Source organism: Mustela nigripes, chromosome 3 (assembly GCF_022355385.1).
Source record: "Mustela nigripes isolate SB6536 chromosome 3, MUSNIG.SB6536, whole genome shotgun sequence".
Taxonomy (NCBI): domain Eukaryota; kingdom Metazoa; phylum Chordata; class Mammalia; order Carnivora; family Mustelidae; genus Mustela; species Mustela nigripes.
Window position 1 is genome coordinate 167,807,599 of NC_081559.1, and position 24,212 is coordinate 167,831,810.

General features: G+C 36.3%; 1 protein-coding gene and 1 long non-coding RNA gene across 4 annotated transcripts in view; one reads left to right on the forward strand and one right to left on the reverse strand.

Annotated features, from left to right (window-relative positions):
* Window positions 1-20,739, reverse strand: part of EIF3E (eukaryotic translation initiation factor 3 subunit E) — a 44,641-nt gene extending 23,902 nt beyond the window's left edge. Inside the window, exons 1-7 of the mRNA XM_059395046.1 lie at window positions 20,610-20,739; window positions 14,940-15,054; window positions 13,380-13,497; window positions 11,105-11,147; window positions 9,910-10,014; window positions 5,907-6,032; window positions 5,018-5,142 (exon numbers count right to left, since the gene is read on the reverse strand). Coding sequence (XP_059251029.1) covers window positions 5,018-5,142; window positions 5,907-6,032; window positions 9,910-10,014; window positions 11,105-11,147; window positions 13,380-13,497; window positions 14,940-15,054; window positions 20,610-20,699 — 722 coding nt within the window. The 5' untranslated portion in view covers window positions 20,700-20,739. The remainder of the gene's footprint in view (window positions 1-5,017; window positions 5,143-5,906; window positions 6,033-9,909; window positions 10,015-11,104; window positions 11,148-13,379; window positions 13,498-14,939; window positions 15,055-20,609) is intronic.
* A 159-nt stretch (window positions 20,740-20,898) lies between these two features.
* The window catches only part of LOC132013235 (uncharacterized), a 47,941-nt gene continuing 44,627 nt past the window's right edge, over window positions 20,899-24,212 (forward strand). For 2 of the 3 annotated variants that reach the window (XR_009402935.1, XR_009402934.1), the window contains exons 1-2: window positions 20,899-21,171; window positions 21,503-21,548. This is a non-coding gene — a long non-coding RNA (uncharacterized LOC132013235). Of the gene's footprint in view, window positions 21,172-21,262; window positions 21,436-21,502; window positions 21,549-24,212 lie in introns of those variants that run through there. The other variant, XR_009402936.1, reaches the window with a different exon arrangement.

The following is a 24,212-nucleotide window of genomic DNA, read 5'->3' on the forward strand; positions in this document are numbered from 1 at the left end:
CTTCTAAAATTTCATATAATCCATAAGGCTGTCAGGAATTGATCCATATTGTTCCCCTCTTGTATTACAGAATTTTCAGTGGGTTTGAACATTTTTATTTTTCTTGTTTGCATGTTTCATTACTTGAAAATATTCAAAGAGCCTGTTAAATTTAGTATTACTTCCTAAATACACAGGTAACTGCAAAAACACGGAAGAGTGGGCCTACTAATAAGTAATATCATGGAAAACCAATTTCTAATGGTTCCTATGGCTTACTTCAGGTAGAGCTGTCCTTATCCTTAACCCACCCCCTAAATACCAAGATTACAGCCAAAGCATTGTTACAGGCCAACGCCTGGGTCAAATCTGCTCATTCAGAAAAGGCTCTTCCTCCCACACAGAATTTTGGGAATATCAATCAACTCTTAAGACAATCTTACAGAATTTATTAATCAGAACACAGACAAAATATTAACATTAGTGTTACTTTTAATCTCTTTTCATATGAATGCATGTTTGGTTAATCTCCACAAATACTGAGAAATATATTCTTAATTCTTTTTTAATATTCTCAGAAAACATCTTTTCTGTAAGATACATAGATAGTTCAACATTAAAGACAGGTATTTAACTATTTTACTAACCAACATTTCCAAATTTCTTGTAATGATTTATTAGTCATTTTCCTGGATACTCCAGATTCAGTCAATACTCATATGTCTCAACTACTGCATGAAATTGTAATCGTCAGTTTCACAAAAGAAAAAGCCTCTCTAAAATGTAATGGCTGCATAAAAGTACTTCTCAAAAGGGTCCTTCTCAAGAATCACTGCCCTGAGAAGATTAAATAAACAATGCACCACAGCAGAAAGAGATTAATCAATTTAATCTCTGATAAGAGAAAGCTACCAGATCAGGAAGACTTAAGAACTTGATAAAAGACATTATCATATTTAAATTAGAATGGGGAATGCTAGTAAGAACACAGTGAGAAGTACTGATCTGAAATGGAATCATGAAAAGAGAAATAAAAAAGCAAATCTTAGTAGCGCCTGGGTGGCTCAGTGGGTTAAGCCTCTGCCTTCGGCTCAGGTCATGATCCCAGGGTCCTGGGATTGAGCCCCGCACTGGGCTCTCTGCTCAGCAGGGAGCCTGCTTCCTCCTCTCTCTCTGCCTGCCTCTCTGCCTGCTTGTGATTCCTGTCTGATAAATAAATAAATAAAATCTTAAAAAAAAAAAAAAACCCAAATCTTAGAAATGCCCATCCAAATGTTTAGGGTGACAAATCAAAAAATGTTCATTATTTGGTCCTAGTGAAAGAACAGTCCTACTGTGAAGATAGATAGGTTAGGCTTAACAACAGTACAGTCCAAATTCACTTTCCATTCTGATTCCAAGTACTTTACTTTTGTAAATTTTTAAAGATTTTATTTATTTGACAGAGAGAGAAAGAGAGAGAGATCACAAGTAGGCAGAAAGGCAGGCACAGAGGGGGAAACAGGCTCCCTGCTGAGCAGAGAGCCCAGTGCAGGGCTGGATCCCACAACCCCAACACCATGACCCGACCCAAAGGCAGAGGCCCAACCCACTGAGCCCCGATTCCAAATACTCTAAAGCAGCTTTATTTGGCATACAGGTCGATTTATGAAGAACAAAACTGAACCCGTCTCAGCAAGACTAATTTATAAACCAGAATACCATCAGTAATTCATAATGAGAAGTATAAGTGGTAAGAGTTCTGACCCTGTAAAATTTACACATAGGAAGCCAAGAGAAGGAAGGATGCTTTAAGAGTACTTGGAATCGGGATGCCTGGGTGGCTCAGTTGGTTAAGTGACTGCCTTCAGCTCGGGTCATGATCCCAGAGTCTTGGGATCGAGTCCCACATCGGGCTCCTTGCTCAGTAGGGAGCCTGCTTCTCCCTCTGCCTCTGCCTGCCACTCTATCTGCCTGTGCCCACTCTCTCTGACAAATAAATAAATAAAATCTTTTTTAAAAAAAAAAAAGTACTTGGAATCAACTGAGTTTACTATACTAAAGACCAGAACCAAGTATTACATACCCTTTGTAGGGTATATACAGTATATACCACACACCCTTGTAGGATCTTACTTTAGTGTACAATTGTTTCTGGTTTCTTAAATTTTTCCCACTAGCTTTTACTTAATTCAACATACTATGATTTATATACCTTTTCAGATTATAAACAATTTATCATGGCATTCAGCAAATGGCAAAATATATAATAAATACAATTTAAAAACTGTATATATATAATTTCAACAGTGAATTTCCCACAAACAGGATTTACGGAATACAAGCTCAGAATGAGGCTATAAGTACACATCAGTGAATAATGTGAATCTAGAAAATGTTAATCTACTTAAGTACCATAAAATACCTCTAGTAAAAAAAAGAAATACAATGTAAAATTATAAAATTTCACCTCTTATCATTTATCCTTAAAATGGGATGCAAAGATCATGTATTGTCTTTTATCTTACCTAATGCCATGTATTTTTTTTTCTTTTTTTTGAAGAAAGAGAATCTTAACTTCCAGCTACAAAAACTCCTCTGCCTATGTTTGATTTTAACATACTGGGTCATCATGTTGTTAAAATACTATTAATACTGAACTTACATTGCCATGTTAAAATAAAATAAAACATGCCATGAAAAATAAAACAGACTATTTCTGTTTAAGACTGCTTCTTTTTAGCAGATCCAGGGGAATATTTAGCATTTAATGCAGAGAACAGAACAAATACCATTCAAAAATGGTTCCCTGGTTCTCCATAAAAAAAATACTGGTATTTCTCAGCTGGTTGGGTATTTTTCACCTACATTACCACCAATAACTTAGTTTCTCTTCTTTTTCTTTTTTTTTTTTTAATTTTCTTTTTTTGAAGATTTTATTTATTTATTTGAGACAGAGAGAGAGAGCATGAGAGGAGAGAGGTTAACGGGAGAAGCAGACTCACTGCCGAGCAGGGAGCCTGATGTGGGACTCAATCCCGGGACTCCAGGATCATGACCCGAGCCGAAGGCAATTGAGCCACCCAGACACCCCAATTTCTCTTCTTTTTCAAAGTGCTATTGATTATGTTAACTTCCTGAAGAGGTCAAATATTTTAGTCTTAAAAAATCTTACTAAAATGAACATTTAATGTACATTTATTTATTTTTTTTAAAAGATTTTATTTATTTATCACGGGGGGGGGGAGCGAGCACAGGCAGACAGAATGGCAGGCAGAGGCAGAGGGAGAAGCAGGCTCCTTGCTCGGCAAGGAGCCCGATGTGGGACTCGATCCCAGGACGCTGGGATCATGACCTGAGCCGAAGGCAGCTGCTTAACCAACTGAGCCACCCAGGTGTCCCTTAATGTACATTTATTAAAGCACATTAAAGTCACATTTATTTATATGACTCAGTTTAGAGTATCCCATCAACTTCTCTAAAAATAATGCCACAGATATTATTTCCAAGATTTTGAAAACTACAAAACAACTTAAAAACAGTTTATTCGGGTGCCTGGGTGGCTCAGTGGGTTAAAGCCCCTGCCTTAGGTTCAGGTCATGATCCCAGGGTCCTGGGATCAAGCCCCACATCAGGCTCTCTGCTCGGCAGGAAGCCTGCTTCCTCCTCTCTCTCTGCCTACTTGTGATCTCTGTCTGTCAAATAAATAAATAAAATCTTTAAAAAACCAAAACAAACAAACAAAAAAAACAGGTTATTCAATCTTCACTGATGTTTAATTCAAAAGGGTATTACACCATCTATATCTAAGCTATACCTTTATAAAGTATACATGCATTTTAGAGAAAAAACATTAAAATCATAATTTGACAGAAAACAATAAGCAGAAATCAAGTGAAATGTAACAACTATATCTTCACTTAGATTAACATTTAACAAATGTACAGCTCAAGAATGTTTATACAAAGTTTATTTAGCTAACAATATAGTCAATATAAGCCATACCATGAACCAAAGGCTAGTTACTCCAATCTTGAACTATGTTTATCTAAGCACACATACAGGTCAAGAAGCTAATATTGCCCCTGTGATCTATAAAACTCAAGTAACAATCCTAGAATTTGAAGATCCGTATTTCAAGATGATTATGGATAAATTGGCAGTTATCTAAGAAGGGCAATCAAAATACTAAAGAGTCTGAAACATTACACACTTGATAAAATCATGTATATTTAGCCTGAAGGAAGAGATAAAGAAAAATTATCTTCAATTATCTAGTGTTTCTACAAAGTTTTGTTTTCTGTTGTTCTAATCAAATAAGGAATTAGAAGATTCAAAGGCATTTCAAGCTCAAATGGAAAAATAAATTTTTAAAAATGATTTATAGCTAAAAACAGAATAGTCTAGTTCATGAAGTAGTTAATTTCTTAGCACCAAAGGTTGGATAACTGAGCAATGATATAATGGATTCTGGGATGTATACATTTCTTCCACGTAATCTCCAGAGCCCTAATTCTAAAGCTTTCATTAATATGTTAATTACCTAGAATCTTGTTAAAATGCAGATTCTTATTTAGTTCTTCTAGGGTAAGGCAGAATCATGAGATTCTACATGACGCCTATTCTGCTGGCAAAGGAAATACACTAAATAGCTCTTCAACAGACTTAAAGTACACTTTTTTCAAATAATTTACTTGAGTTACACCTAAGCTTTTTTTTAAGATTTTATTTAATTTATTTGAGAAAGAGGGAGCACAAGCAGAGGGAGTGGCAAAGGTAGGAGAAGCACGCAAGCCCCACGTGGAGCTCAATCCCAGGATCCTGATATCATAACCTGAGCCAAAGGCAGACGCTTAACTGAGGCACTCAGGCATCCCCCCCCCTCCCCCCGTGTAGGCTTTTTCACTTAACAAGCCAATCTACCATGTACAGGGGGAAGAAAGGTTGACAACAAATTCAAATGTTAGAGAGAAGTACATTTTTAAGTTAATAATAAAAAAAAAAAAATCCATGTAATTTCATATATCGAAAGCCAGAATTATGCAGTGAAGTAACTTACTGTGGCTGGTAAAGGAAGAGATCAATTATGTTATCACGCCCTTTGGGGTGGTTGAAGAAAACGAACAGAGACCAGTGGATGAGCCATGTTCGCTGCTGAAGGGACTGAAGTGGAGAACTCACAGACTAGAAGGTTAAAAAATACATGCATAGGAAATCATAATATATGAGAAAGAGGGAAGAGAATAAACATCACTGATCTCCAAATTTTAGTTAGAAATGAGAACCTTCTGGGGCATGCTCTATGGCCATTATGATCTAAGTCCTATCCCCTAGACCCTCTGCACATACCTCAACATTAGAAATTACCTCCCTGCTCTAAGAAATAGATTCAATAACGTCTGCTAAGTCATTTTTACAGAAGCCATAAATTATACTTATTTCAGAAAACATTTTAAAAGGACTGAATTAAATACTCCATAAGTAGTTTTATTAGATATAACTGTAGGTGAAAACTGTTACCTTCTACACAGGACTTTACTGAGGACCTATCATTGAGCTGGTACTAATAGAATTATGCCATTTTCACTGTACAAATAAAAAAGGTGCAGTAGCTGTAAGATAAATGAAAACCTGAGTTCTTGTCTCTAAGAGCCAAAAGCAGTTTGACAGCTTCTTTCAGGGAAATTCAGTGAAACGAGTCAAGCTACTCACCCACTGTGATTTTTATGTCAAGTCAACAAAAGCTAATCTGGACATATTTTTCCCCTTCCTCCCTCCTTTCACCCTTCTCCTTCTTTTTTTCCATTCCTCCCTCCCCAACATCCACTTTACCAAAAAAAAAAAAAAAAAAAGGGGAAAAAAAAAAAAGGACACAGTGTTTTCCTTATCTGAAAGTATGAAGGGTACATAAATATTTCAGAGAATCACCCTGGAAAAATTTAACTCACATTATTATCTATGGTCTCTTTTAATCGTGTAAGGTCTTCCATAGCTGCATCCCAATTCTGCATTAAGATTTCAGAGGCCAGTTTCCCCCAGAGTGAACTCAAAGCATTTCTATCTGTTGCTGGAACCTGTTTAAGCAATCACAATTAATTAAATTCTAAATATTCTAGGAAAAAAGATATTGTATATTTTATACCTTACATAGCCACCTAGCCTACTAAAAGACCTGTAACTTTCTACCCCAAACAGTAATTATCCAAGTCCTTATTGGATCACACTGGTTAAACTGATTCAGTTTCCATTTAGCTCAATTTACTAAAAATATCAGCTCAGAGTGCCTGGGTGGCTCAGTCGGTTAAGCATCTGCCTTTAGTTCAGATCATGATCCCAGGGTCCTGGGACTAAGCCCCGCATCAGGCTCCTTGCTTAGCAGAAAGCCTGCTTCTCTCCCTCTCCCTCTGCCTGCCACTCCCTGTGCTTGTGTGCGTGCGCGCGCGCTCTCTCTCTCTCTCTCTCTCGCTACCTCCATCAAACAATAAAATCTTTTAAAAAAAGTAAAGAAAAAAGATTTTATTTATTGGACAGAGATAGCAAGAGAGAGCACAGGCTGGCAGACTGGCAGGCAGAGGGAGAAGCAGGCTCCCCACGGAGCAGGAAGGCTGATGCAGGGCTCAATCCTCTGACCGGAGCTGAGGCAGACACTTAACTATGCCACCCAAGTATCCCTAGAAGTTTTTTTTTTAATTCATGTTTCTAAATCACAACCAATTCAAGACACATTCCAGTTTGATAGTAAAATGTGATAAGTTGTATATCTGAAAATCAATATGAAACAGACATCTTTTATACCAACATTATCAAATAGGGCACATCAGACCCAAAACTTCCAAGAGTCATCATTACTAAAACTTTCTTCAGTCAAGGAAAAGTACGTTCAAATCAAATGGCATGTACTTGGAGGAGATAAGTTTTAAATTCTGAGTGAAAAGAATAACAAAAATCACACTACTAAAATATGATCACCAATAGTTCTAGCATCTTAAAATCACTTTTATTTCAAATATCTCCTGGATGAAAGGAGAGTTATATTTTTGAGTCAGACCAAAGGGATAGAGAAGGCAGATTTTAACAAAATAATTAAAAAACAGTGTTAATCCCTTTTATTTATTTTTGTAACTTTTAAAACCAAAACCTTCAAAAATCCTTACCAACTCTTCTCCACTATTTTATTCCAAATTAATTCATTTCTTAGAACACAATCAAATAGGATGCATGTAAATATTCCTTGATGTATTCTAAAAGCCATCAAATTTTTTAAAAAATAAAGGGACATTCTAGGGTCACACAGCTTTAATTTACACAAAACTGACCTACAATAGGTCACCTGGAGAGTCAAATTCTAATCTCAGATCATAGTTACAATGGTTCTTTCATAGCTTATGTTTCCCTAACTATAGATTTAAAAGAATAACCAACCACCAGACAAGCATTTAGAAATGAAAAAACTGGTATTACAAAAAAACCAAAGTAAATAACTAATATGTAAAACACAGACATTTTTCATCCCAAATTCAATTCAGGATTTTTAATCTTTACTATTAACAAGATTTTGAACAAATACATAGATTTTAGTGCCTATCTAAACAGAAGAAAAAGGGAAGTAAAATTATCCCTTGGTTTAAACTTAGCTTGGTTAGCCCCTATCAATACGCCAACTCCAGGCGATTCAAAAGTTTGTCACACAGATGGGACATAAATTTAAAATAAATTTCACATAATTTCTAAACACTACCCAATCACTAGATTTTAACTCTTAATGTAAAACATTGATTTTTGTGTTCAAATCATGGTAATCAATCATCCAACCAAATGCCCTTTGAATTTCAACAATGCAAAAGCTTAAAACTGAGAATTTTTTTTAAGTTAGGGAACAAAGTAGGATCTTCATATTTAAAAAAAGGAAACAAAAAAACTTCACAAACCTTTAAGTATATATACCTATCATTTGTAAACATTTTCAGACTAATTACAAAACTATACTACATAAATATAATATGCTGTTAAAACTAGAGTATGTTATATTTGTTAGGATAAAAGGTTTTTGTAGCAGCATAGCAAGTTTTTTAATCCCCCAAAGTTTCTGCGTACTACTCTGGCTCAAGTCCATGTCAGTACAGTTGGCTCTTCATACCAACCTGCTTTCAAGGGTGGATATGCTAGAAGAGTTTCAGTATCTGGATTTCCAGCAGTTACCTTAAGTTTCCATGTCTTAGCAAAATGGCACATTCACTCACCAACCAGCAACAATAAATTTACTGTGCTAGAACTCTAACATGACACTAAATCTTCATTCTCAAAATTCACTCCCAGCATTAACAAATGATATGAATAACCAACTCTTTTCATGTAGCTGTAATCATATCAGGCTTCTGATTTTACAATCCTGGTTTAAGCTGTTTACATTTCCAAAGTAATCAACTTTTGCTCTCCTAAATCCTTCATAATATTCAAAGTAAAACTGATGGAATTTTCTGATAAGCCACTACAAGTTTAGCATCACCGATTACCTTCAATGCACTTGCAAGCTAACCACAGCTAATCTGTAAATTAAGAATATTCAAAAACGCCAGTTAAGAGAAAATAAGTATTTTTCAAATCAAACTTTGAAATAAACTGAGAATCTTTATTTCCTTTTGAAGGAAGGATGGTAGCTTTAAAAAATGAAGTTAACTACTTTTTAAGTGTAGGAATTAGCAGTATTAATAAAACACCAATCTCTTCCCTTCCCAGATCCCCCAAAAAGGAATATTTAATTTCCAAAAAAACAACGAAAGATAGAAACTGTAAGTCTTTTCTTTCCGGCAGGTATATGGGGCTAAATGAATAAAGGCATCAGAAAGCAGAGACAGAAGAAACAGACTCTTCCAAGATTAGAAAACCCTGTCTTTAGAGGTCATTTCCCAATATCTAGGATTAACTAGGTAAATCAGAGACTTAGGTACTTGCTGACTAACCCAAAATGAGGAACAAATTATAATTTCTCAAATAAGAAGCTAGTTAAAACAAGGGCATCTCGATAACTCCAGAAGGCATCGATACAATTACCTACACAGAAGGCAGAATGAGAAAAAAAATTTTTCATTTGAAAGCCTGATTTTGGGGTGCCTGGGTGGCTCTGAGGGTTGAAGCCTTTGCCTTCAGCTCACCCAGGGTCCTGGGATGGAGCCCTGCATCAGGCTTTCTGCTCAGCAGGAAGCCTGATTCTCCCCCTCTATCTGTCTGCTGCTCTACCTACTTGTGATCTGTCAAATAAACAAAATCTTAAAAAAAAAAAAAAAGCCCAATTTTTTTCCTTTGGCTTCATTTAATTTTCCTTTTTCCCAAACTAAAGCACTGAATCTAGGAGCTTGTCAAACAGACAAATGAAAATAACAAACAGGGTTCTTTATGGATAGAAATTTGCTCTATTATTAAAAAAAAAAAATCATTGAGTTTTATTTTCTAATAGCTAAGGGCAGAAATAAATGGAAAAAAGCTACTATTAAGGCATAATTTTTTTCAAATTATCATTAGAACTTTATAGTTATATATATATATATACATCAGGGGATGTATATAGCCTAAGATATCTAATTAAAATTAGGAATAATGGGTTTATTAAAAAAATATTTATTAAGCATCCATAATGTGCTGCTCACTGTGCTACAGAGTAATTTAACAAACTGATCATGATAGAATTTTGCTAATGCTTATCACACAATTATACATAAAATAATAAATTTAGCAGCTCTTACTTTCTGTATTTCAAGGACAAGTTAAATCTCCCTCCAAATTCTGAGGTCCTGATACAAGCTTTCCTATTTCTATTTGTTCTTTGTTGAGGAAAGTTTTCCTCCTTTCACCAAGGATTCTTGAATATTTACGTAAAGACTCAAATCTATAGACATGTTTTGACAAAACAGGAGAATCCTACAAAATCTGAGAGAAGAAAAACAATTTACTTACCAATACTCTAAAGAAGTAGAGATATTCTGCAGCTCCAGAGTAATTCCCACATTCATATTGGAATTTCGCATACCTGTAGAGTGTATCTAAATATTCCTGCCTAAACTAAAAAAAGAAAAAAAAAGCATCAGTTATATTTTTAACTCTGAGTTTTTAAATTCAAACCATTTACTCCTTTAAATATCCCCAGACATCAGTATTTTCAGTGTATCCCAAGTGTCACAAAAAAAATAAATAAAACAAAAAGCATGACGGAACACATGAATCTTAGAACACGAATTATCAACTGACAGATTTATCATTCATAATTCTGGTCTCAAAGAGTTATGAACTGTAACAATATCTAATTTGTTGCAATGAGCATTTGAATTGCAGGGAAAGGTTGAGGTGTGAGGTTCTCAGTTAGTGACTGAGCTTAAACAACTACCAAGTGCATGAATCCCTGTAAGGGTTTGAGATTCTGTATAATAACATGTACAAGTAAATTTCAGTTCTCTGTGAAAACTAGCCCCAAATTACAGCAACTTTTAAAGCTAGCAATGCAAGCAAAGTAAAAGTAATGTAAGAGAAGGGCTATGAACTAGAACACTGTCAAATATACCAAACATTATATGTGGAAACCAGAAAGAATAATTTGCACAGTGATCAGCATACCTCTTATTACAGGTGTTAAATGAGATATAAAACTTGAATGCAAGTAAAGAATTAATTATATGCAAATCCTCACACTTTAACACAAAGGAAAGGAGAGTGGAAAATGACTACAGAAGGCTGTAATAAAATTCCTTTACTGGGGATTTATGAAGACCTTGATAATATCAAGAATTACTATATTCCACAAGGCAGCCAAAATATTACCCAATTCTACCGCTCATAACATTTCTAATTCAAATTTAGTTCTATTTTTCTTTGTTAATGCATCAGAAATATAAAACAGTACCTATTCCTTGGTTATTCTAGAAAAAATAAAAAGTTTCGAACAATTCTATGATCTAAAGTTAAATATAAGCACCTCATTTTCCCATCAGCATCAATTTTTAAAAACTCAAGTTTCAAAAACATACCAGGTCTTATATTTAATAAATTAATCTAGAAATAATACTCTTTCAAGCCTCAAACCTATCTATGCAGCACTATTTTTTAATTAGCCTATTTAAACAGCACAACTAAAGAAAATTTTTAAAATACCACTTACACCATGCTTGTCCGCCAGGTAATCAAACAGCATCCGACCATCTCTTAATTAGAAACAAAAATTATTATATTTTATAGGTCACAGAAAACAAAATAAGCATTTTTAAAGTTTATCCCATAACCTACATAAAGCCATTTAAATACCTTTAAATACCTTAATACTTAAAACACTAGAAATAAGTCTTTCAGAATAAAATAAACTACAAAATTAATCAATTATGCTTAACTTACGTATCGATGCCACATACCCTACTGTAATTATTATCTGTATCAGTGTCAACCCAATTGAACCTTTCTTAAATTGGCTTTGCATAATAACTAAGATGTTTGCCAGGCAGGCTGGTAAAAGACAAAGTGATCAACAAAGACATCAAGGAACAAGTGATAGATGGGCACAGCTTACTGGGCATTTTCAAAAAAGAAAACATTCTCTTAATGCTTATCACAGAGGGAATGCTATGGCATGTTTTCTCAGAGCATAATTTTACCTGAAGATTTAGTGGGAAAGGAATATATCATCACCAAAATTACATGGATATATCATAATACTGAATATGAATGAAATTTTAACATAAGATTTCAAAAAAACTTAACACTTGTGGATCACAGTGAGTAACTTTGTGTTACACTCCTTTTATCTTTCAGATACATAATCACTGTTGTTCCTTGGTTGACTGGGTATTTCTAGAAACGTATGAGAGGTAAAATGTTACATGTTCAGTGAAATTTAGAAACAGGAATTAGAAGGAAGAGGTTATTCCTTTGCAAGTTTTTAAAACACAATCCATCCTTTCATTTATCTCAATGCCATGCCTATTAAACTGCAAGGAATCTTCTCTAATAACTGGTGAATAAATCTATACTCATCTTGATTCATACTGTAATCACATTAATTTCTAGTATTTAAGTGACTAGACTAAATTTAGAACTTAAATTCTAAATGCTCTGTTGTACCCTAACAGCCGGATTATTTGAGCTGTTCCTTTGTGTGCACTTACAAGTGACCTGAGGGTTTAAGCCATTATATTCTAAGTATAATAAGAAGTATAGTACACATACACATAGCTATATATTATTGCTTTGTAAGATACAGCTATCTGTGTAACAGGTATATATCTACCTGTATAGATAAAATATGGTGTAGTTAGTGATGTAGTAGATTACATTATAATATGGTATAGTAATTGTGCACTATTTGGTGTTTTGCTTAAAATTATCTGGTTAACACTTCCCTAAATCATAAATGAAAACTTGAGCTCATCTCCCTAAAAGTTTGTTTTGGTCACATATTGTATGAACTAAAGACACAACATGGCAAAAACTTCAGCAATTTCTCTAGTAAATATACTGGCAGCTAAGATTTACCACAATATTCAGTTCTAGCAGATTTTGTTTTAAAGATTCCTAATAACCCAAAGGGCTTCAATTAATGATAAACATTAAGTCAGAATGAGGCAACATGCATTTTTTGGAAACCAAGCAATAGGTTTATTTCTAGTTAAGAGGAAGTTAAGAATAAAATAACCTTATCAGCTCCACACTACCCTCCCTTCCTGGGCTGGGCAATGAGGTTGGAAAGATACTAGAGAATGCAGCCAAGTGATAAAGTGGGCTCAGGTTTCCCTCCTGGTACTGCCCAGGCACAGGTACGTCAACCTCAGTACTACTGACACTTCTGGGCTGGATAACTCTTTGTTGGGGTAGGGTACTGTCTTATGCATTGCAGGATGGTGAGCAGCATCCCTGGCCTCTCCTTGCTGGGTGCTAGTAGCACCCCTTCAATTGGGATAAGTAAAAATGTCACCAGACATTGCCAATGTCCCGTGGAAAGAGAGGAAGAAGGCAAAACTGCTCCAGCATAATCAGATTTGGATAAATGGTAAAGAAATTAAAAATAAAATTAGCATTACTATTTATTAAGGAATTCCTGGTCCCTATACCATAAGTATAAGTGAAAACAAATACATAAAATATCAATTAAGCCATGAATTTTATGATGGAATATTAGACAAAATTTGAATTTTTAAAATTTTTTTCAGTGTTCCAAAATTCATTGTGCACCACACCCAGTGCTCCATGCAATAGGTGCCCTCCACAATACCCACCACCAGGCTCACCCCACCCCCCACTGCCCCCCCAAAACCCTCCGTTTGTCTCTCAGAATTCACAGTCTCTCATGTTTTGTCTCCCCCTCTGATTTCCCCCCAACAATTTGAATTAACATTTGTCTTAATCCAGAAAAGAGAATTTTCAGAATTCAAATTAAGGGAGGTTACCTGGTTGACTGCATCTGCCTTGTAGTTTCTGGATCCTCAAACATCTTCACAATTGGTTCTGTTTCTGCCTGAAGCTGTTTCAGTTGTGCAACAACTGTGGTTCTTTTTTCTCTCAAAGCTAATTAAAAATGCAAAGGAGTACTCTAATGTTAAACTATACTGCTCACCATGAGGATGTCTCTGGAAAATTTTCAAGTTATTTAAATTATGCATAAATTTATTTACCCCCAATATATTCATATGCCAGCAACACCAACTCAATAAATCTCCCAGATCCATTTTTTTTTTCTTTCTAGCAGTGCAAAGGCACATAAAGAGGGAATCTTCTTCTAACTCTTAAAGAAAACTCAGGAATATGTAGATACAGCCTGGGGGAGGGGTGTCTGCTAAGGAACAATTATCTAATTCCACATTTCAGAAGCTTCATGTTTTTATATTTGTTCTCACTGAATGTTCTCAGATGAATATTATCCCAGAGTTTCTGAACAAAGACTCAGAGGGTTTACATATGACTATAGATTTTCAATTAGGCTGAATGGAATTTAAATCCAGTCAGTAATCTCTTTTCACTATAAATCTAATTCTGTAATCTCTCAAACCCAGTTCTAGTTTCTTTTAACTGTATTATGTAGAGTCAGAGAAAACTTGCAGGTAACCTACCCTGCAGACGTGTTTTAAACTTTCACTAAGAAATAGTTAACTTTTTCATCACAAACTAAAATTTAAAGAGCTACTGTCATTTACTATAATTAAAAAAGGTGACAATATTTAGTGTAGTAATTTGTGTTATATATTAAGAAGTACTACCACAACAGCATTTCTTAAACATAAAAGGGTATCTGTGATCAAATTTTGGAAAATGTCAATTTAAACAAAGTAAATTGTATTTCTCTATTGAAAGCATTCTTAGAATTTTTTAAAACACCAGGTTCATAAGAGAAATAACACATTTTTCAAACTTACGGGAAAACTTTTTTTTTTTTTTAAAGGAACATCTATTACCACAGAAAACAAGAATGTAGAAAACACCATACCAGAGTAGTTCTCCAATTTAAGTGCTGGGCCTCAGCCAACAGTTTCTGATTAAGTAGATCTGGGGGTATGACCCCCAAATTTGCATTTCTAACAAGCTCCCCAGGTGCACTGATGATCTGGTATTGGGAACAATACTTTTGAGAACCTTGGCTCTACCCAGATGATTCAAGATGAAAAGAAGTCTCTAAGGCACGCAGATACTAACTGAAAAAGTTAGCAGGCCAAAACCAGCAACATTCCCAGATCATTTCTAAGAAGACAATCTGATTCATAAGCCCAATTCTGATGTTACATACTATGAACTGAACATATTTGAAAATCACGTGTTCTTTTAAAGAAGTTTCATACCTTTTGTAATGAGAAAATAATATACTTTAGATGACATGTAACCTTCACGTTAACTTTCATTCACAGAACTTTTAAACATTCAAATAGTTTATTAAAGACTTTTGACTAAAGCTCTTTTATAAATCATAAAACTTTAACACATATCCTCAGTTCATGAGAGAAGCTGACAAAACTTACCATGTGGAATATCATCAGAATAAAGGTTTTTGTATACATCCATAGCAAAGTCTACCATGTTGGTATCACTAAGGAGATCCAATTTCCCTTGTAATAATTCTTTTTCATTATATATCTGCAAGAGAAAATTACGTTCTAATGAGTATGCCGAATTTCTCCCAAACAAACTGATAAACCACACCAACTCCACCGACAGGCACATGTAGTTGTTTTCTTGCCACACCAAGTAATTAGGAATCAACTAAATTTTTTTATTTTCTCACCATCTCACATCCACATGATAGGTACTCATCTCTCCTTGGGGTGGCCTTTTGTCTACCCCCATATATTTTTCACTAATTCATTTGAATCCTTTATAATCCTTCCCCATTCATACCACTAAAACAGAACTAGGACCAAATAGATACACTAGCAAACTTACGTAAACTTACGTAAATGTGAAGTTTAGGGCAATGAGCAATATGTAAGGATCCTATCCAATAGTATTCAAGGAGATAGTAACCAAAATTTAAAAAAAAAATTTTTTTTTTTTAAATACGCAGTCATCAGGATAAAGCTTCAGCAAAAGATTTGCATATTAAATCCAATTTTGTCAAGGAAAGAAAAATGTAGGAAGATTCCACATTTCAAGCCTGTAAAAAGATCAAGGTGATCCAATAGTACAGCCACGAGATCAAAACTGAATCTTCCAAACTCTACAAAGAACTCCAACAAATAAAATAGTAAGAAAAGAGAGAACTGAAAATAGCTATAAAATTTTAATAGCCATTTTACAAGAATATAACCAAATAGCCAACAAACACCAAATATCTCAACTTCGTTCATTGTACAGAAAATGCAAATTAAGCCACATTAAAAGCACAAACCAAAAAAAATTGCAATACCAGTGTTGGTGTAGATTTAGAGTAACTGAACACTTACTCTTCTGGCAGAAGTACAACTGCTTTGGAAAACTGTTTTCATCTTCTAAAATCAAAAATACTTTTTGATCCAGTAATTCTGCTCCTTGATACCCAAGAGAAATGGGTGCAAATATTCAAAGGACATTTCCAAGAATGTTCATGGCAGTACTACTTGTAAGAGCCAAGTTTATAAACATTAGAATGGTTAAACTGTAATATACTCCTATAACAGATTAACATTCAGCATTCAAATCAAAGAACTACAGTTATCCTACCAACTTGGATGACTCTCACAATGTTGAATAAAGTAAGTCATACAAAGCAGTACAATGCTTAATTTCATATACATAAAATCAAAACCAGGCAAAAACGATTCTAGATCAGACTAGCGCTTACCATTGGGAGGTGTGAGTAGTGTGACCAAGAAGGATCAGGGGAAGGTTTTTGGGATATTTGTAATGTTTCATTTATTGGTCTGGATGGTGGTCATGTAAGTGGGTTCACTTTGAAAAACGGTGCTTGTATTTGGCATTGTATATAGCATTCTGTATGAATGCTATATTTGATTAAAAAGTTTACTTAAAAAAAAAAATCGAGGCTTCCTTTCAGTGTACCCTATAGAAACCTAATCTTGTGAAAACATCTTTCCCTAGCATGCCAACCTCTTCTTGCCACTCCATTAATAGCTTTTAATTTGTATTGTCTCTTATCTATTATAGATTCAAAACCCTGCTCCTCAGCCATCAGATCTTACTGGCCTCTTAAAACAGTAGCTGCTTATATCACCTTCCCTAAATTCTGCCTTATACCCACACATACTCTGTAGAGGGCAGACAGTAAATATTCTAGACTTTTGAGCTAAGAGGCAAGAATCTAAGAAACTAGGGGCACCTGGGTGGTCAGTTGAGCAAATGGACTCAAGGTTTCAGCTCAGGTCATTATCTCAAGGTTCTGGGATAGAGCTCCACATGGGGTTCTACACTCAACAGGGAGTCTGAGATTTTCTCTCTCCCTCTGACTCTGCCCTCCCCATGACAACTGTTCTCTTGCAAGCTCTCTCTCTAAAATAAACAAGTCTTTAAAACAAAAACAAAAACAAACACAAGATAGTATAAGTACTATAAAAGTTTTCACAATTCCTTTTCTTTTTGAAGCAAAAAATAATGGACTAAACTTTTTTGTAAAAGAGATCTACTCATGGAAGTATGAAATTGGGGGGTGAGGTGGGAATTATTTCACTTAATCGGGGTACAAAGTTAGTGTTCTATAATTGAAACTGTTTGCAAATGTTCATCAGTTAAAAATTATTTTTAGGGGCACCTAGGTGGCTCAGTCAGTTAAACGTCTGCCTTCGGCTCAGGTCATGATTCCAGAGTCCTGGGATCAAGCTCCACATGGGGCTCTCTGCTTAGCAGGGAGCCTGCTTCTCCCTCTCCCTCTGCCTGCTGCTTTGCGTACTTGTGATCTTTGTTCTCTGTCAAATAAATAAAATCTTTAAAAATTAAAAAAAATATTATTCTTTTGACATTTCTTCCTGCTGTCATCCTCTACAAATCCAACATCCATACTGATGATTCCTGAGAAACTCAAGTCTTAAAATTTCCCACAACTTTTCACAACTTCCATTTAGTACCTCATCTCCAAGATTTCAACTTAAATTCATCATCTCTTTCACCATTACCATTAAAATGCTTCATTATACCCTCTGTTCTTTTTAATTTTTATATCCCCCTTTTTGGTTGTCATTTACTACATTAGATCCATTTTTAGCTATTTCAAAGATCTTCTCATTAGTACTATCATTGACTCCATCCATTTTCTCCAACTAAATACAATTCAATGTCCATCTTTATTTCTGGAAAAAAGTTGTCTGTCTTCTACGTTCTGGCTAGGGACGACTATAAAATGTTTCAGAAACAGGCAATAATGCTATTTAATCACATCTGTGCTTTTCTCTTCTAATAAGCAATTTCTAAATGACATGTAAGTCTACCTCCAAACATTTCTACACTCCTTAAATAATCTTCCACTGCTCCTATCACTCACAGAGTGACTGTCATCAACTCCTACAAATGTATAATTTTCAATCTCAGTTGGGCCATCCACACTTCCCAATCCTTATACTTTGGTCAGTTTTCTCAGTCCCCATTTCCATTCCTTATCTCACTCTACTCTCACACAGGATGGCCTAGCCTCCTAATGGAAAATATTCAGGAATACTCACTTTGTCCCAGAGGGCTAAGTGCTTTATATGAATTATCTCATGTAATTTTTCTAACCCCATAAGATTTGTGGCAGTATCAACACTTTACGCATGAGACAGGCTTTTTTTTTTTTTTTAAGATTTTATTTATTTATTTGACAGAGATCATAAGTAGGCAGAGAGGCAGAGAGAGAGAGGAGGAAGCAGGCACCCAGCAGAGCAGAGAGCCCGATGCGGGGCTCCATCCCAGGACCCTGGGATCATGACCTGAGCCGAAGGCAGAGGCCTTAACCCACTGAGCCACCCAGGCGCCCCGAGACAGGCTTTCTTAAAATAAAAAACAGCTCTGAAGTAGAGATATTAAATAATCATTAAAAGTCTTCATGCCCCTCTATTTTACAGCTAAGGACACAACAGAAAACACAACAAAGATCCTGCTCTCATAGAGCTTACATTATCCAGCAAATTACAAATATACCAAATTGTTACTATTAGGAATCATGATCGCTGTCTCCATCCTAACCATCTAAAACTCAACTTAAAACCTATCCTCAAAGTCCTTTTTGTCCACCGAATAGAATCTCCAATTTTGATAGCACTCTGCCCCTACTTCTGACTTTACCCCCCCCCCCATATGTAATTATAGACCTTTATCTCCTCTAAAGGATAGGTAAGTTTTTCAGTGGTGAGATGTCTGGGTTTTACCCTGGATTTAACACAACTCCATGACAGGCCTATACTTAGTAACTGCTAAGTAAACCTGTCTTCCTTTTGGGTGTATTCCAGCCATTTTACCAACATTATCTACAAAGAGGCAAGTACTGAGCAGTTATTTTCTCAGCTGCTCTTCATAGTTTTGGTCTTACCCTATGAAAACCTAATTTACACTCACATATTCCTTCCTGTTATGTATCTGCCTTGTAAGACAAAAGTGTAAAGAACACAGTACAAGAATATGAACTTTGGCTGATTTAGAAGCATTTCTACAAGTAGCTGATAAAGGATTTCAAATTTTTCTATTCCTTGATCTTTGGTGAATTATCCTCACATATCCAAAAAAGGAAAAAAGGCAGGATGTACTGTTTTATGCAATTTATGCAAGCTCTAAAATACAGATATAAGTACATCCTACGTAAGGAGAAATTAAAAAATAAAACAAAACAAAAAGAACCTCTCATGACAAAGCTTTATATTGCTTTATTTTAAAAGATTTTTTTTTTTTTAATTTGACAGAGAGAAATCACAAGTAGATGGAGAGGCAGGCAGAGAGAGAGGGGGAAGCAGGCTCCCTGCTGAGCAGAGAGCCTGATGCGGGACTCCATCCCAGGACCCTGAGATCATGACCTGAGCCGAAGGCAGCGGCTTAACCAACTGAGCCACCCAGGCGCCCCTATATTGCTTTATTTTTACATTCCTGAAATTTATTGAAAATAAACTTTGCTTGTTCCCTAATATCACAACTTTAGAATCCCGTTATGTGTTTAGAAAAGGAGCAGATAAATTTGAGGATTAAACCTGTCTAATGAACAGTTAACTTCCAGGAAGATCTGACGTTATCACAACAATTTAATGTTTATTTGCAGAGATTTTCTGTTTTACTGTTGAGCCATAAATCCACTCCCCAAATTTAGAGTTCCCTAAGTAGGCTTATGTTGTAGCCCGTTTTCAGATACAGAATTCATTTACTTTTCTGGCCAATAATCGAGTCCCTTCAACACAGTAACATTATTATAATTACTAAAACGTGCCAACTTCCCAACAAATTCAAGGTATAACTAAGCCCAGTATTTCAAAACTTTCAGGATTTAGACGTTTTGAAATGAGGTACCAGAATCACAGGCTAATTCTAGGTATCTTGAGTAGCTAAATGAAAGTTAACCTTCATGTTACTCGAAGTCTGTATACAGCGGAAGACCACTTTTAAATTAAAAAAAAAAAAAAATGTCCAGGGTTGTTGGTTTTCTTTTTCCTTTTTGGCGGGGGGGGGGGGGTGGCGGAGGCGTGCCCATCCGACAAAATATGGCACGCTTCTAGGAAGTGGCTACTTGCCGAAAAACCAGGAAAACTCTCTGCGAAGAATTCAACTTAATGTAAATTAAAATACTAGGTATTTCAGTGTAAGAAAATTATTCCAAAGATCGGCAAACAAAAACAAAGCCAAGCACACCCTTCCCACAGTTCTCGAAAGAGCAAACAGGATCTGTAACATTCCGATTTGCTTCTTGAAGCAAGCGTTACTGCAGGGAAGCGGCGAATGGTTGGTCAACTTGCGAGAGGAACTGACGCGGAAGTCCCTCTGGCACTGTCACCTCCAGCAGAGAAGCAGAGACCTCTTCCTCTCCTAAGTTGCCTGCTGTCCCCTCACTTCTCATCACAACCAAATTCTGCAGTGCTAATTAACTGGGACGATGCTAAATTACCGGCCGATCCTTACTCCCGAACGCAGGACCAAACTCGCGGCCGCCTCACACGTGTATCAGGCCTACGGCTATCGCCACCGCCTCTAGGCCTCGCCCCGCGCCTCAGACGCTCCCACGCCTTCCTCGCGGTCAAAGTCCCCCTCACCTCTTTTACGGAGAGAAACTCGAGCAACGGAAAGACTAGGTGCCGATCCAAAAAGTGCGCGATCCGAGTGGTCAAGTCGTACTCCGCCATCTTGCCAAGTAAAAAGGGAGTCTGCCCACTAAAACTTTATTGACAGCGCCGACAAAAGAACAAACAGGTCCGTGTTGCGCAGGCGCAGTGGTTAAACAAGCCAAGGGTCAGGGGTGGGGTTCAGCCCGAAGCGCTCAGAGAACAACGGCGCATGCGTGCGGATCCTCCCTTCCTTTGGGCAACTCTGGGATTGGGCGGAGCCGCGGGCGCTAGTTCTTCTGTTTGCAAGTTTGCCGGTTCCTACTCTCCGTTCGGCTAATAAATTTTGCAAAAATCTGACAATTGACTGCTAAGGGATAGTCCGTTACTTTGGGATGCGGCAGAAGACGAGATAACGAAGCCCTTGCTCTCCGGAAAGTTGCGTAGAAGGAATTCTTGAGGTTTTATTTAGCATATAGTGATCGTTTTTTAATCTTTCGTTAAATTAAGGTGGACGGGTTTCTAGGCGGGAAACAAGTACTTATCGATTATGGTAAGAGCCATCATTGGGTGGGGGTGGTCGGGCTGGGCCTATTTAAATAGGGAGGGCTGGTTAGAGGAAAAAACTCAGAATAACCATTTAACTGAGAGCTGTAGTGGCAGAAAGAAGCGGCTAAACTGGAGCCAGGGTAAAACCAGGGCTGGTGGATGGCTTAGCAAACAAAAAGGTCACGAGACAGGAAAGGACTTGGTATATTCCAAAAGCTAAATATCCTGTGAGATGAAAGACGTTGAGAAGGGCCAGGTCATGATTAAGGTAAGGAGCATGGATTTTATTTTAAGTGCTCTGAAGTCTTCTTTGCTAGTCCGTTTTCATCTTTCAGGCCTCTTCATTTTGGACTGCCTCAGGCTCTTGGACCTCTTCTCTATGTAAGTCAATACCCTCGGTGATATCATTTTACCTGGGGGCTTTAAGTGTAGTTTGTACATTGACAACTTCCAAATTATAAGCCAATACAGAATATTAACCGCAGAGGAACATATATCTAGCAGGCTACTCAATATCTCAATATTAACATGTCCAAAACCAAACTCCCCCATGTAGGTCATCAAAACCTGCTATTTTTGTACTCTTCTCCATCTCAGTGAATGCTAGTTCCATCTGTCCAGTTGCTCATACCCAAAACCTTGGAGTCATCTTTGACATTTTTCTTTCTGTTACACTGTGCACTGAATTCACCAACAAACCCTTTGGCTTTAACATCTGAAGCATATCTGGAGCCAATCAGTTCACACACCAGTTCCAAAGTCCCTAGTCAAACCATCATCCTGTCTTGCATTGATTTTTAGAGTAGCTTCTTCACTAATTACCTTGCTTCCCCTCTTTTCCACCTGTGATTTATTCTCAAAAAGCAGCCAGCATGACTTTTAAAACTTAAATATGCTTGAGACTATCCAGGCCTTGTTATCTTGCACTGACCTCATCTTCATCTCATCTCTTATTGTTCACTCTGCCCCAGCTCTAAGCAACACTATTTTTCTTCTGTATAGCCTTCCCTATTTAGGACCTTCATATGAATGGAATCATATATGTGTCCTTGTCTGTCTGACTTTTTTCACTTTGCATAATATTTTCAAAATTCATTCAAGTTGTAGCATTTCATTTCTTTTCCTGGCCAAATAATATTATATGGCTATACTGCATACGGTTTACCCATTCATCCACTAGTGGACATTTGGGTTGTTCTGTCTTTTGGCTACTATGGAACTGCCAGACTGTACTATCATTTTGCAAGATGTTAACACTGGGGGAAATTGCATAAAGGATACGCAGGATCTTACAAATGCCTGTGAATCTACTATCTCAGAATGAAGTTTCAGTTAAAAAAAATTCCTAGACTTTGGGCATAAGAAACTGGGTTCCCACTCGTAGATGAGGGGAGAATGATAAAGGAATAGGTATGGTGCTAAAATCAGGAATTCTGTTTCAGACAGAATAAGATCCCTATTAGATATCCAAGTGGTGATCTGTAGTATACAAATTGAGATACTATTCTTATCAGTTGATATAGTTGTTACCACTTACCATGCATGTAACCTTGTACAGTAGACCTTCCCCCCTTATCCATAGCAGGTACGTTCCAAGACCCCTAGTGGATGCCTAAAACCATGGACAATACATAACCTTATATATATTATGCTTTTGCCCATGCATACATACTTACATGATAAAATTTAAATTATAAATTAGGTACAAAGTTTCTTGGAAGCCCAGAAAGTAAAGTTGTAATAGAATATAGACAGAAAAAGAGGAAGTTAAAGAAATAGCAGCCAAGGCTTCCAGCAGAAGTGAGCTGGAGCAGAAGAAGAAAGCAAGCAGGTACAGTATGGAAACTTGCCAAAAAAGGAAAGAGGACATTTTTGAAAAGTAGAGAGAAATAAGATGCAATTCAGTTTGATTAACATTTTGAAATTTTACCATGTGAAAGGTATTAATGGGAATATATAAGCAGTAAAAGCTATATAGGAGCTTTCAAACCAATAGGTGGCAATTATTTATTCATTCTGTATAAATCAAATACAATGTTCTAGGCCCTGGGAATATAAAAACAGAGCACCTTCTCTAAAGAAGTTTATATTCAAAGGGGAGGAGATGGATACAAACAGATAAATACATACTTTGTCCAGTGGTGATGAATACTATGAAGAACAATATGCAAGGCAGAAGTTAGATAATTGTGGAGAAAGACTTCCAGTTTATATAATGTGATTAGGGAAGGCCTCTCTGGTAAAGTAGAATGTGAAAAGAGACCTGAAGGAAGTAGGGAACCTGTGGCTCTCTAGAGGAGAAAGATTCCAGGTAAAGGAATATTAAATATAAAAGTACCGAAGCAAAACTGAATGCATATATAGAGAGAAACCAGTTAAGAGACTATTGAAATAATTCAAGCACGAGATGATGGTGGCTTAGACAAGAGTGATAACATTGAAAAAGTTGTGCACAGTAACAAAATTCTGAATATATTTTAAATGCAGAGCTATCAGTCAAATAAATAAATAAAATCTTTAAATGCAGAGCTATCAAAATTTGCTAATGGATTAGATGAGAAAAAGGAGGGTCATAGATGACACCAAGGTCTAGAAGAACTGAGAGGCCATTTACTAAAATGAGGAAGGGTGTGAGAGAGGCATGTTTTAGAGGAGAGAAGTCAAGAGTTTAGTTTTGGACATACTATGTTTTGGATGCCTATTAGACATCTAAATATAACTGATTAGGCCGTGGTGTATAGGAATCTGGAATTTAGGAGATAGGTAAAAAAAGCTGGAGACAGAAAACTAGATCTTGTTAACCTATTGGTGAAATTTATAAACGTGACTGGACAAGATCAGAGTATGAGAGTGTTTGGAAGGAAGGCTAAATCTTAGGCATTTCAATTTATAAAGGTTGGGACAACTTAAGTCAAGTAAAAAAGCTAGAGAAGGATGGGCCAGCAGGTGGTGGGGAGAAGAGGAAAAGCAAGAAAGTGGTGTCCCAGGCCCCAAAGGAAGAGAGTGGTTCAAGCAGCAAAGAGAACTATGTCAATTGGTGCTGTT